Raw genomic sequence first — 14,416 nt, 5'->3', positions numbered from 1 at the left:
AATTAAGGGATTCAATAATCTCTTAAAGATAATTCAAATTTTATTACTACTGTGAGCTCCTCTCTTCTTGCATCTCTACACTTGTCTTTCCTTACAAGCTTCAATCCTGAATGTATTCTTGCCCAGTCTTTCCTGCTTTCTCTTACTACTTAATATCATCACTACTTTCACACATTCTTTACCTTGCCTTTTATGCTTTGAAGAGGTTCCTAGTTGCATCTTGTCTCACATTGACTCTCTCCTTCAAATCTAATAAAGAGTTTGTTTAATAATTGCTCTCCAACAGTAGAGCTCATTGTGCGTTTACGTAGCCTAGATGAGAGGAAATAATATGTGTCTTGAATAAACACTATCCCTTTAAAAAGTTAACCTTTACCTGGAGTGGAAAAATATGGCTATGACACTTCAGCAACTAGGAAAAATAGAGGAGACTTGTCATGCTGTAGCTCATAGGACTGGAAATTTCCTGCAAATTAACACTGTATTTAAAAAGACTCTATGAAGACTGAGTTTTTCCATGATGGCCTTGGAATATCATTCTCATGATCCACTGATAAGGAAATGGAGTGACCGTGCTGTGACAGAGATATTCCAATGCACCCTTCACAGACACTCACTACCCTGTGGGGAAAATGGAAGTTAAGAAAGCAGAAGCAAAATTTGCTATGATCTAAGACCACAGGCTTTCAACTGACTGAAGTAAATCTATTTATGTACATTGTGGAGAAGGTGAAGGAAGTGAAGTGTTTTATCTCTTGAACTGACTGGCAAGCAGAAGGCATTGATGAAACTGTTTCAAAAGGAGAGGTTCATTTTTCTATGCATGCTTTGGAACACAGATTCACTGTATCTGTGCAATACACCTTTGTAAATTTTTAAATATCTATATCATAAATCTGTGAGACATTAAATACCAGAATCTTGATTTCCAGATGATTTTTAAAATTTGCTTTCATAGTTACTGGCCTTGGTCTATATTAACTGATTATGTCCAGTAGCTGTAATTTTTATCTGTAATTGTCAGTAAAGGTCCATACATTTGGGAATGCATATATTCTTGGAACCAAAGTTAGCATCCTTTGCAAAGTGATGACCCTACTTATGCTGCTGCTTTAAAATAAACATTAATTGCCAGCCTACATAATGATCTGCAATCCTGGCTCCACAGAAGTTCCCTAGAACTCTCTTCCTTTATATTTTGCTTTTAGTCAGATTGTTATATTTATGGTTGTTTCGTGCTTTGAACAGATTGTCAGAATTCATTTTGCTTTATGGTAAGTTGGGCAGCAAAGTCATCTTAACTTTTACAGCAAACCAATGTTGAATTCTTCACTTTATTTATAAGATCAATTGACACCATAGGTTTTTGGAACAGATGCAAATGTATAAAAAAATGAAAATTTAATTTTTATTTCTGTTTGCTTCATACGGATTAAAGCCACCTGTTAATTCTGCAATCACCAAACTGTTGAAAAACATGTCTAAATATAACCATTTTTTGTACCTTTCTGTGTGACTTGAATCAGAAATGGCAATAACTCCAGAAAGAACTTCTGGAGCAAAAAGATATTGTTAGTAAAATACAGAAAACAGCTTTTGGATTTGAGTGAATTTTAACGTTTAAACTTCTGATGTGTACTTGATTTCACTAGTTCTGCCACTTCTATTTCCTGTTATGATTTCGGTAGCACATGTTTTGGTTTGTTTGTAATTTTGGAGACTGTTTCTGTTGTGCAATATTATAAACTAAGCTGAAAACAACCGTATTTCTCAAAAACTTACGTTTTGATGGCTGCCCACTGCAGACCTCCAGTTCTCTTGATGCTTGACTACTGTTCTGTCCATCAGCCTGGTTGCACAGTCAGTGCCTTGCATAGACTGGCAGATAGAAATAGGCATAAGAAGTTTACTAATCTCCTCGTAGGTAGTTCACAATAAAAGGAGGTAGAGAGAGAGAGAAGTATTAGAAGAGGAAGAGGGATTGTGATGCATTTGTTTTGGCACGTGGGAAAAAAAATTGCTAGCAGCATAATGGCATTGTGCACTGACTCCTTTGTACATTTGTGTGTTTAAGCAGTTACAGTAGCCATAATTTAAGAACTATTGTCTTGCTGTTGTATAAACACTTCAGATGTTTGCTTGGCATCACCAGTTCTGGAGGTGTATAAAATGGAGAACTGTGTAGACATTGTGTTTCACATAAAAGCAAAATATTTGCTATAGATAAAGCTGCCTAGTAAGGAAATTAAAACCACATCCCAAAGAGCATGCCATCAAGAATCTTACTTTAGAAACATGAATACATGCCAAGTATGGTTATGTATATTTGAAGTGAGAAAGAAATCCTGGAAGGTACCTATGTCATTCTGCCACTGTGCTTGGATAAATTTTTGTGATGTTCGGATTTGAGTGGTGTTTTAGAAATGCTGCTGTCTCCTGATTGCCTGGTGCATTCCATAATAGTCCTGATTATAATTAGCTCCTGAGCCTTTGCCACCTGGCACCCAGCCCTGTTGTGGGCCTGCCTGCTACAAGCCCAGTTCCAGCTAGGGAATCAAAAGTTAGAGTGCTGCGAACTATTTGTCACTTCAGTTTCTGTAATATCTTAGATGTGGAGAGAATGATACAACAATCATTTTCTCCTAATACAGGTGTCATAAAATGTCTGCTGTAGAGTCAATCTCCTGTTACCCCATAGTTATCCCAAAGCAGGAGCTGGGGTTATTCAGCTTTGCTGTGAGTGCTCATGTATCTTTAGCGTGGTGAGGAATGCTATGGAAGTGCCTGTGAATAAATAGACAACATGGTTCACCCAATGGAAATATGTTTTTAATGCATTATATATAGTAAAAATAGCAAAGATGTTCAAATGTCTCGTGTCTGAGTTTTAAAGGAAAAAGCTACACCTCAAACTTTGGCTTGAGGCCTATTAAAAGAATGGGCTTTCAGTAAATTTCCACACTTCTGCATTCAGTCCTTGTTCAGTGCAAGGCATAGAGATGCTGGAGGAGGGCGTAAGTACAGGTTAAGGACCTAATGAGCAGTTACATGGAATATGACCTAAATACATACCCACTGTTGGAATTAATGTAACAATTTATTAATTTAAGTTCCTTTTGTTAATTAGTGCTAATGATATTAAATTAGGTAGGTCCTGACAAAAGGAATTTAGAAAGAAAACAATTATATATATTAAAAAAAAGACAGGTTGGCATCTTTGATTTTGTTCTGTCAGAAACAGCAAATTTTGAAAGTTTCGAAAGTTACGGTAAATACCTTCTGTACAGGAGGTGAAGTATTGGGAGTTACATGACCAAACCAGCTGGATGTGCCTGTGTGGTCACAGGAGGACAAATCCTCTCATCTGGCATCCAGAAGGTATTGTTGTAGGTGTTCAGTATTTTCAAAACAAGTTTTCATTGTGCCAAAACAAGTTTCAACAGGAACATAAAAATACAAAGGCACACTACATATGTACGTATGATCCATGCAAAAATACTTTGTGCTTCAGAAAGTGAATAATCAAGTGACATTGATAAAGCCTGGAGAAGCTCTTTTATAATTCTAATATGGCTATGCTGTTGAAATAATTTATGTAACAAGATTTTATTGCCAAGTGTCAGCATAATAATACCAGTCTGGAAGGAATAGGTCAAAAACCTCAAGAAGCCTCAGGCTATCCTTCACTCTGACCTACACCCTTCTTAATTCTTGTTTTCACCAAATTTAATTGGAAAAAGGGAGAACATTGCTGTTCTAGCTAATTTATGAAGATCAGTCATCTATGGAGTTGATGTTTTTCTGTCCGGATTCAGTGGAATTGAAGAATCTTGTAGATGTCTTGAAGCAGTTCTTCTAGGGTACAGCAGGAAAGAAATACAGGATGCAAAACGATGTAAATCCTAGAAGTACAATTCCTTTAAAAGAAATGAACAGCAGTTGGGATAAATGCCTGAGATTCTTGGTTGTATCTAATACAGCTGGGCAGGATACAATTCAGTCCTTACCTCAGTCCCAGGATTATTCGAACAAACTCAATTTACCTGCTGGACAATTCAGACAATAGAGAACTACTGAGGAGAATGGGGTACTACCTACAGACCTTACTTCAGAAGACTTGGAAGGATTAAGTAGAACTATTCAGAAATCACCATGACTACAGGAGTGCCTGCCCAAGTCAGATCTATTAACTTGAAAAAGTTGAATAAAAGAACTCCTGTTTTCTTGTATGCCTTGCCTAGAATAGGAGAAAATGGATGTATTTGTCAAATACACTGGCTGCTATGATTTTGAATACACTAAGGGTCTATAATTAGAGCCATATATTTACAGAATTAAACCACAGTTGCAGTACTTACTAAAATATTTTGCAAGAATTAATTAAAATATTGAAGTAGTGGGTAATATTTAAGAACAAAGTTTGGTCTCAAAGCCAGTAGTAGGAAAAAAATCCAAATGCAATAACCTGAGTCTGCCTTCAGATGAGAAGGAACACAATGCATGTGCCTGATGCAGTGCAATAAGGTCTCTGTGTCTTTGTGAAAAGATGAAGATTGTGGCTCAAAAGCTTTAATTTGCCAGTAAGGTCGCTGTGCCGGTAGCAGAAGTGTTGCTGTACTGCTGAGTCTGTTCCTGATGTGGAGCATCATGATTACATCATGCCCTTCATTTTCCTTGAAAGTCCCACATCTTGAGCTGAAACAAATAAAACATGAGTGCAAATAGGGCTAGCATGGTTGAATTTGAGATCAGCCTGCTGGAAAACTTGGCACTCATGAATTGAGGAGTTTAAGGGGAATCTATTTTGTGAATGACTTGGGAAGATGATTCATCACCCCATGATGATTGTCCGGGTCCCAGACATAAAAAGCAGAAATCTCATTGATACAACATTGTGTATATTTTTTTCCTCACAGAGTTTGAGTCTTGATGTTCTGCTCTGAATTTACCACGTGAAGATTTTAACAGAAGTAGAAACACCTAAACAAATGTTTTAACTTTATTACACTAGCAGTGGTAACTAGAACACAATTGTATAGTTGGCTATAGTACCAGTCCAGCAAAAGCAACAGCAGAAATCAAGTGTGTTAGGATGCTTTCACCATAAATACATAGGAAGTGTTGTTTGATGGGAGATTGCAGCTACATAATTTAAAATCTTTGCAGATTTTTAGCATAGATACGTGAAGGCAAAAGGTATTATCAAGTGGTCAATGCAGATTTTCTACCGACTGCATTTAAAAAACACAGCACTAAGTTGCCCTGGGTAAAAAATTGTACTATTAGAATGAAATTTCACAAAAGCATGTGAATTCTGAGTCAAGTATGTTTTAAGCACAGCAAACCCACACCATGGGATTTAGACATGTATGGGCTTCTGGAGACCTTGTACCACACTCAGTGCTTCGTATCACTAGAAAATAGTAAGCAGCAGGTGAGCCAATTCTACCTTCTTTTAGACACTTACCACTTGCAATAATAGCAAGACTTTCTTTCCACTGGATAATAAGGTGAAGGAAAGAGAAGTGCTTTACTCTCAACAGATGTCCTTGAGTGTAGCACCTGGAATTCATTGTACTGTGCCAAGTGGTTAACTACAGCAAAATGTATTGTTTTCTGGAGTTTTGAAGAAAAATTTCCATAGAAACCTCGTAACTTACTACCTTGAACTTGGAAAATGACCATTTGAGGGAACAAAAACGAGTAGACAAAAAACAATGGAGTCTTACAGTAAGAAGCTCAAGTGTGTGTAAGTGTGTGAAGATTGGCACCCGCTCTAGGCTGAAAAGAAAGCAACTCTTTAAACTGTTTAAGCTGAGATCTAAACCATTACGAGAAGGATGCAACACTCAATGTGTGTTTTACTTTACGTGAGTGTTCATTGTACTCAACACTCACGTAAAGAGTATCTGTGGACTTTGTACAAATTAGTTTCTCTGTACGTAAAGGAGAATTTACGCAGGTCTTCTGAGCTTGGTGTGAGGTCAGTGTGATGCAGACCTACCAAGAACATGGTAGATGAAAGCAGGAGAAAGAAGGATCTCCCATCTTTCCCAGAAATGAGAAAAGGCATTGGTCAAAAGCTGATTTCTGCCATTTGACACAGCCTTCAGAGACCACAGGTCAAGTTAGCTTTCTTCATCTTCAGTGTAATTCAGCAGGTACCCAAATTACTGTTGTTGGGTTTTTTAATAGCAGTTCTCCAGAGCTGAAATACATATCTAGTGTGTATAAAAGTAATAATTTCAAAATAGTTTGGAGATAGCTTGAGAATATCGTGTGACAAAGTTTCTGAAAAAAAATTTCAGATATTTTTATATGAATTCCTGTGGTATAGCACACATCATAGTTATTGAGGGTATAAATTCATGTGAATGTGTTAATGTGAATAGGGTATGAGGAATGCATCTTTTTCCAAAGTTCGTGTTTATATTCAATGTTTCTCTGTGCCTGAATGTACAAGATGCTGGAGTGTGAGTGTTGTCTCTTGATATAAAGTCTTTCTATAAGGAATAGCATTCCATGTGAAAGAGTCCTTTACCATGCAGTCTATAGCAGAGTATTGTCCTTCAAAAAAGTTTATATCGCTCTTAAAGTTATTTCATGTCGTCTGTTGTGACATAATAGTTCATGTCAAGGTCCTATTTGGGCAGAAACATGTACACTTTGACTTCAATGCCAGATGGTTGATAGATGGAACTTACTCAGAAGGTGATTGGTGCTTCTTTTCCTCCTTACTGGTAATCTCTGCAGAGGAGAAAAAATCTTGTAATTTCCATTTCACAGGAAAATCGGGTGTTTTAACACATGGTTTTGTCCCAAACTTTGGATGAAAAGAAAAAATTTAGAAAAAATTTTCCAGTGTTCATTAAGGAGTTTCATTTACCTTCTCCTACTTCTCCCTCCTTCCTCCTCAATCTACTAAGTGTGCTGTAGCTGATACAGTCCGATCAAGTATACTGAACTTGTGGATCTCTTAGCAGGGCCTATTTTGTTTTGGTTTGGGGGGGTTAAGGGAGCGGTGTTAATTTTTTTTTTTTTTTGTGTATGTGTGATGAACCGTAATTATCTCCGGTTTTGTTTCATCTGAAATATCTAAGGTGTGTGGGAGAGGGACAGAAATGGAGGAACATAACCTGAGTACACTTGTGGCACTGCATTTGCTTCAGTCTGGAGAAGACCAAAATGATAAGGGCAACTTTAAGCATGTACTTTGAGGTATAAAAAGAAAACAAATAGACACTTAAAATGATGAAGTACCAAAGGAATTTTTGTAGTGTATGCAACATCGCCAAGAGGTTTATATGAGCTACCAATGAAATAACATCCTCTTTGAAACAGTACGTCTGATCAGAATGTAGGGGGGTGTTGGACTTAGTTTTGCAGCAAAGGATACAAGCTCTACTGCAGGAATCAGTGAAAAGAAAGGATGCAAGTGTAGATAAAGTTGGTGTGGGAGGGTGTTTGTGGTATCAGAAGCATTCGTTCTGGAATTTACCTAACAGAAAAGGCATATATAATTGCTGCATATAATGCAGTAAGTGTGGGTTTAATACAAAGTACAGACATGCTATAAAGGAAAAGAAATAAAATGTAGGAAAATAATTCTGATTGTATCCCATTTAATAATTAAGAATTTTTCCAGTTTTAGAAGGGGAAGTTTTAAGTAACATTTATCAAGTCAGTTAAGATCATGTGAATGGAAGAGAGTCTACAGAGAAGCTGTCAAAGGGGAAGGGAGAAGCTATTTAAAATAAGCAGAGAAGCATGATTAAATGTAAGGACAGATAAACCAAGAAAAAGTAAAAGATACCCTGACATTGGCAACATGCAGGTGATACTTCTTGAGCTAGCAAAATACATAGAATTGACCAGGACTTACAAAAGCTGCAATTTCAAAGGTATGGTAGAAAAAACACAGATACAGAAATGGCACTCAGCTGTTGAGATCAGGGGACAGGCAGACCTTCTCAGCTGGTTTATGTATGAGTGTGTGCCAGCATGAACAATCACTTTTGCGGGCATGATGATGAAGGTTGTTTTCTGAACTTTGCTTCAATAAACCAGAGTGTGTTCTGTAAATACACAGCACAATCTTGTATGCTATAAAATGTGTGTGTGTGCTGGTTGTCCTCTTTCTGGTTTCCATTTCTGGGATCAGCTCCTCAGTCCAGAAATGCTTTTACTTTCCTTTGCTCTTTTAACCTTTGGACATCATCTCATGTGTGTTTACAGCTTGTGCACAAAAGCTGACTGCAGCTATCTGTTAATTAATTTGCCAGGCACAACCTCACAAAGAGAGAGGAGCGTTCTCTTTGTGGTCTTGCAACGTTTTTAGGTGTGAGGAAGTATGATTGTTGTTCGGTGATTGCCAAAGCTTCTACTGCAGTTATGAAACACATTATGATTGTGAAGCTGCTTAGTGTGTGTTTCATTCAGGAGGTAAAGCAGCAGAGAGATCAGGAATCTAATAAATGACATTGCAGCTATTCTCACTTTAGATTTCTTCTTGGTGAGCAGAACAGGAGAGAAATTTATAGAGACCAGTGATACAAATAGAAAACAAAATTTAAAAAAAAAGGGAAAGTGAAAGTTCGGTGCAAAACGCAGTAGGCAGAAACCAAAGGCAAAATGATGAAGCAACTTCTACAATAACTGGCAAACAAAGGGCATCCCTGGGACATCTAAAATACATTTATTACATGGTTGAGTGTCTCAGGACAAAAAACTCAAAGGTACAGTTCTAACTCAGTTTTGGATATATAGGATTAACTATATGAGTCACTTGATCCTTTGTAAAGAAGATAGACTAAGATCCAAAATATACAAAGCACACTTCAGAAAAGGACATTATCCTATAAATTTTGAAGTTTACTAAAAGGAATTACAGTTCATCCAATGTTGCTGGTATTATCTTATGTAAACTGCTGCCATCAGCAGTGACAGTGTCAAGGTTTCTCTTAGGAGACAGATCAAGAGCTTATCTCCTGCACGTATTCTGACTTCACTGTTTTCCTGCTCCATTGCCTTGTCTGTCTTTGGGCCTTTCATACCATGTGTGAAGCCTTTTCCACACAGGGGAAGTAGGAAACGTGGGAAACATCAAGTGCTTCAATTCATGCTTTTAAGATTACTCCTTCCTAATCATATATTTTCTGTTCTTTTCACTAGGACATATTTCAAGACATTTGTCCCTCAGTTCCAGGAGGCAGCATTTGCTAATGGGAAGCTTTAGGCAGCTTCGGGCATGGAAACTATACTGGACAGATCCTTCAATCTGCACATGTCAGCCCAGAAGAAGAATGCCTGGAAATGGATTGGACTATCTTGATAGGTGCTTTTTTGCCTCTGAAGTGGTTTTAGTAGCTTCAGTTTTTGAAACAAAGACCTCACTAGCATGCTTAGAACTGAATATTTGATATTAGCCCTGCCCCTTTGTCTCTGCCACCACCATTCCTCTATGTATCTGTTGGATTAAATTTAAAAGGGCATGTATTGATATGATAACACTTTCTTGTGCCAACAATTTCATGTATGTTATGCCTTTTTTCCTTGTCTTCAGGTGGTCTAAATTGTATTTTTTTCCCCCATGGAAGTATGATGTAGTGTGTATATTTAGTTAACATTTTCAGCTTATCCTAAGAAAACATAAAACTGCCATATGTACCGGGAATGCCTCATGGACTGTGCAGTGCCATATTCTGCCTTGGAGGTTTGCGTCTCACTGTGCTTGTTACTCTCACAGGTATGGATATGAGTTGCACACTTCAACTCTCAGTGCCTTTCCAGTTGGTCTGAAGTTAATATGGCAAGGTGTTTGAGGTTTGGTGGTTTTTCTGATACTTCTGTTGAAAGCTCATCTTATGTGAAATGTTAGGCTTTTATGGTTTGTTTTTATTTCCAGTTGTACAATTTTGGTGTTTTCCTAATGAGCACCCCGTGCCATTACAAAAAAGTTCTGCTTCTTTAGTACCAACATGCGAGTAACTAGTTATATAAATCAGTATAACAAAATAAAGCTCTTTCATAGACCTGTAATTTTTCCAAATAAGATAAATACTGCTAAGAAGCAAACTTTCAACAAAGGAATGAATGATGTCTTGGAAAATAACTGATGAAATAACATAGGGGCTGTAGGTATTTAGCTTAATGCTTAAGTTCAACATATCTTCTCAGAAATTATTTTTAGATGTATATAACTGGAAACATTACCTCCCCTAATTCTGAAATGCCAAACACAAAATCCCAGCTATTCATCCTTTCTTTCCTGCTTGTGTCAGGCGCACCAGTTGGGACTAATGGTCACGATGTCACTTCCCCAATTAATTTGTGAACAGACCAAGGTACTTTCCAGTAAGGAATAAAATTAACAGAGTATGTTGCTTATAAATGGTATCTGGAAAATGTGCCCTACTTCTGCTAAATACAAGGAACTAAATGAATAGTACGCAGATGATACAGTGGGACTGGAAAACATTTAATTTTAAATTATTCACTATAGCACCACATGCAAGGAAATCTCATCAAACTACTTGATTGGCAGTATTCTCCTACCCTTTCTATAACTTGTTATTTCACATGAAAAATAGTGCTTTTCAGGGTTTATATTCACCTAGGAAATACAGATGGGTTTTGAGTAGTGAAGCTTAACAATTAAGAATTATACAGATAATTCACCTCTAAAAACTACAGGTATTTTTAGCTAGTTTGTGGGGAAATTTTAATTTAATACTGAAGTTTCTGGCTGAAAATTAAGCTGCAAACAAAATCAGAAGTTTTATTTTAAGTCTGCAGAGGAGATATATTCTGTCCTGTGACCCACCCCTTTGTGACTCTCAGTGCATTATCTGAGGACTGTCAACAGTTTCAAAGGTCTGAGCCTGAATTCCCTCTGTGGAGACATTGCATGAGGCTTTTGCATGCTTAGAGCAGATGTGGAAGGTAATGGGTCTATGTGAATAGCAAAATCATAACTGAACAACCTCAGGTGACTTAAGAACAAAATATTGTTTAGTATACTGGGATGATCTCACATCTACATTTCTTCAGGTCAAAGCCAGAGACACATACTCAAGAGTAAGCCAACCTTGTGAATGGGGTGGGAGAAGGCAGGTGGCTAATGGAAAACATTTGTTCTCATAGTGTTCAAAATCTGATAGAAACAATCTCTAGCCATCTTCAAAAGGTATAAACCAAACCCTTAAGTTGCATCAGTACATTCCTGGAATCTTACATTTTATATCTTTGCCTTTGATTCAGTGTTGTAGTGATTGCCCCATGAACACACTGTGTGCTTTATATACCTGATTGCCCAAGTGGCACCAGTATTTTTTTTATCTTTTCAGAAGTTATTGTCATTCAAAGGCTAGCAATTGCACAGTCGTTTGAAAAGAGGTCCACCCTTCAGAATTTAGGTTTGTTTTCAACCAAAAATGCATCCTTCACCTCAGTCCTAGTTGTTCTGGACAATGAACCGCTTTATTATTGAAGAGTTTTAGAGCCGTGAAAGAGAATATTTTGAGGGTACAAAAAGCCTAAACCAGCAATTAATTGTGCTGAATTCAATAGTTTCACCAACTTTTCACTAACATACATAGAAACAAATCAATAGTTTCAGTCTAATTTTAATGTCATGCTACAATTGGTAGTATTTTGGAAAAAAAAGGTAGAAAAGATGAAAAACTGTACTGTTTGTGTTTAATGTAAGTCTATCAATTTTTAGATTAGAAGAAAAGGTGGTTTTGTTACACTTAATGAACATTTTCTTTATTTCAAGGCCATCCTGCACTCTTTGACCTACATGGTATTTTATGGATCCCTTTCTAATAGTTCTCAGAAGTATTGGGTGTTAGCTCTCCAAGTGGGGTATTGAGAGGAGAGACACTGGAATGAATGAAAGCTTCTCTCCAGAAGAATTTCCATTTAAATACTATACCAGAAGAGAAGATTAGTTTGAATAATTTTATATCACACCAAGTATCCATTGAAGGCATTTAAGTTAGCCATGAAGGCTGGGATAATGAGTTGTAGTTATTTCTGTTATCTCCTGTTTTATAATTTCCATTGTGGCCAGTTTAACGGCCCTGAGACTCTCAGCGCTTCCTTCCCTATTATGTGATATGTGCAGTTGAAGGGAGCAGTCAGACCTAGGCTATTTTCCTTTGCTTATGAGAACCACAGAACACAGGAGAAAAAGAGCAATGTTGCAAAGGTATTGAAAAGCCTAAACTCTGTTCTGTCCTAGTTTTGACTGAAAGAATGTGGTAAGTCTTGAGTTACTAAGCCCTCCTAATGCATGGTTTTCCAAAGGTCCTTAAATCACAAACTTAGAGTCAAGCCTTCATTCGTCTGCATACACAATCCACTGTGCTAGAAGTAATACCAGATCTTAGGATTCAAAGTCAGACTTTCGTCAACTTGCTGGAAAGACCAGACAAACAGCTGGAAGAATAAATAAAAGTTAACTATACCATACATGGCTTGGCCTTCATTGATCTTTCCATTGTCCTGGCCACTGCTTTGTTGATTGGCACTTTTCATTTGCTGAATCTGCACTCCCATTCATACAGAGAGTAGACTTGAGTCAGTTTTTGAGAATAGAACATTGCTGGAGCTAGCACAGATCTGTGCATTGTTAAACCCTCCCTAGGGATGTTTCTGTGTATATTCCCTTTCTCTAATCCTGTCCAGAGCCTACAGCAATAAGCATCTTTGGTGACTCAGTCAGTGGATGAGATTTAGCCATAAAGTACAGTGCTTTAAGTCTCACTTCAGGTGGTTTTACACAGAGCTTTCTTACCTAGGAAAGAGAGGATTAAATCTTGAGTACTCTCCATTGAGCAGTGCCCCCTAATACCAAGGCTGGGGGTTTAGCAGAGCTCAGAAACCTGTTTTAAGTGATGAGTAGGGACTGCAGCTTAGACATCCTTCTGTGTCAGTACTCTTAACCAGAGAAGCAGCAGGCAACAGAAACCTGTAGCAGCACGTGAGGGTCACCAGTGCAGGTGTGAAATACATTTCTAGCACTGTGTCTGTGCAGCTGTGGTACATGAAGATGAAAGGATGAGTCCTTTGTCAGTAGAGAAGGGAGTTTCTTACCTTTCTAGCTTTGTGAGAAAGATGTGCTGCAAGGAGGTAGCAAGCTTTGGACACAACTTATGACCATGATTCTTAATTATGGGGTGCTGTTCCTTGCCCTGTGAAGCAAATGAAGTCTGTGACCAAACTGAACTGCCAGTGAACATTCTTCCCTTAAATTGCTTATGTCTCTGTAATTGATGTATTGTAATGCTCATTAAACCTAAAGGTACTCTTACTTCTTAAATGTTACTGAAAATCCCTTAAGTCATCTCCTTTTCAGTTTTTATTTTCAGGTATCTGTCCTCTTCTGGGGCAATTTTGCTTCATCCTTACTAGTTACTGCTGGTTTTAGCAAACTTGAGTTCTTTTTTTTGACAAGGCAACAAGGTGTATGCCAACATCTTGTGAGCCTACATTAAGTGTAGAACTATGTGCTGTAAAAATAAGTAGAAGCTGTTTTTTATTTACTAAGCCAAGTGTTGTGTTCTCCACAACAGAAGAATTCTGAGGAAAGGCTGTTACCAGAGCAGAGAGGATAATCATGCTGATGGCACTGGGTACATTTTTTTTTTACCAAATCTTCATTTAATTTCCATGTTAGCAAATTAGCGGGGGCAAGGTGAATTGTCCCTTCCTGCAGGAAGCCTAAATAAAGCACTGATCAGACACCATTTTATCTTGTTTATACTTTTCATCAATAGGGTTTTCCCCTACAGGGAAAGACAGTAAAAGTCTGAAAAATGTCTACAAACAGTGCAGGGTTTTTGTAATATTTTAATTTGCTGATTTCTGTAGATTCAGAGAATAATTTCAGACTTTGTTCTTGAGAAAGGTAAACACAAATATCAGAAACATGCAAGTAATTTTAGCTATGTAGGAAATAAAAATCTGGCAGTCTAAGTATTATTTTGCAACAACTCAAGAGTTCTGCCATGTATTTCTGAGCATATGCCTTGAAAGGCCATGGCATATTGGTGATTTTAGTCCTGCTTTTCTTATTCTGTTCCCTGTCTGATGTTAAAAAGCTCAGGTCTTGGTTCCAAGGCACTGCACAAACACCATTTTGTTAAAGTGGTAGTTACCAAGCAAAAAGGCAAGGGGGAAAACCAATATTGGCTGCTGAAAATAGGCCTTAAATCATCAAGAAATCAGAATGCCCCCCCTGCCACTTGCTGAGTCTACAATATATGGGCCTTTAAATGTGCCCCCAGTACAAAATACAGGAGGTTTTTCTTGCAGTGCTAAGGAATAAATGCAGTTTTAAACAACAGGAAGTAAAGCAAGCATTTCATTGCAAAATACACACTACGAGTCTAAAGTTATTTGTGTCTACAGC

General features: G+C 37.6%; 1 protein-coding gene across 2 annotated transcripts in view; it reads left to right on the top strand.

Annotated features, from left to right (window-relative positions):
• Positions 1-13,551, top strand: part of BRE (brain and reproductive organ-expressed (TNFRSF1A modulator)) — a 166,221-nt gene extending 152,670 nt beyond the window's left edge. For both annotated transcript variants that reach the window (XM_017744828.1, XM_017744827.1), the window contains one exon: positions 9,172-13,551. In XM_017744828.1, the coding sequence (XP_017600317.1) occupies positions 9,172-9,235 (64 nt within the window). In that variant the 3' untranslated portion in view covers positions 9,236-13,551. The remainder of the gene's footprint in view (positions 1-9,171) is intronic.
• Positions 13,552-14,416: the final 865 nt, after the last annotated feature.

This window comes from Corvus brachyrhynchos, unplaced genomic scaffold, assembly GCF_000691975.1.
Source record: "Corvus brachyrhynchos isolate BGI_N302 unplaced genomic scaffold, ASM69197v1 scaffold258, whole genome shotgun sequence".
NCBI lineage: Eukaryota > Metazoa > Chordata > Aves > Passeriformes > Corvidae > Corvus > Corvus brachyrhynchos.
Note: the sequence above shows the minus strand (reverse complement) of the source record. Positions and strands in the feature narration are given on the sequence as shown.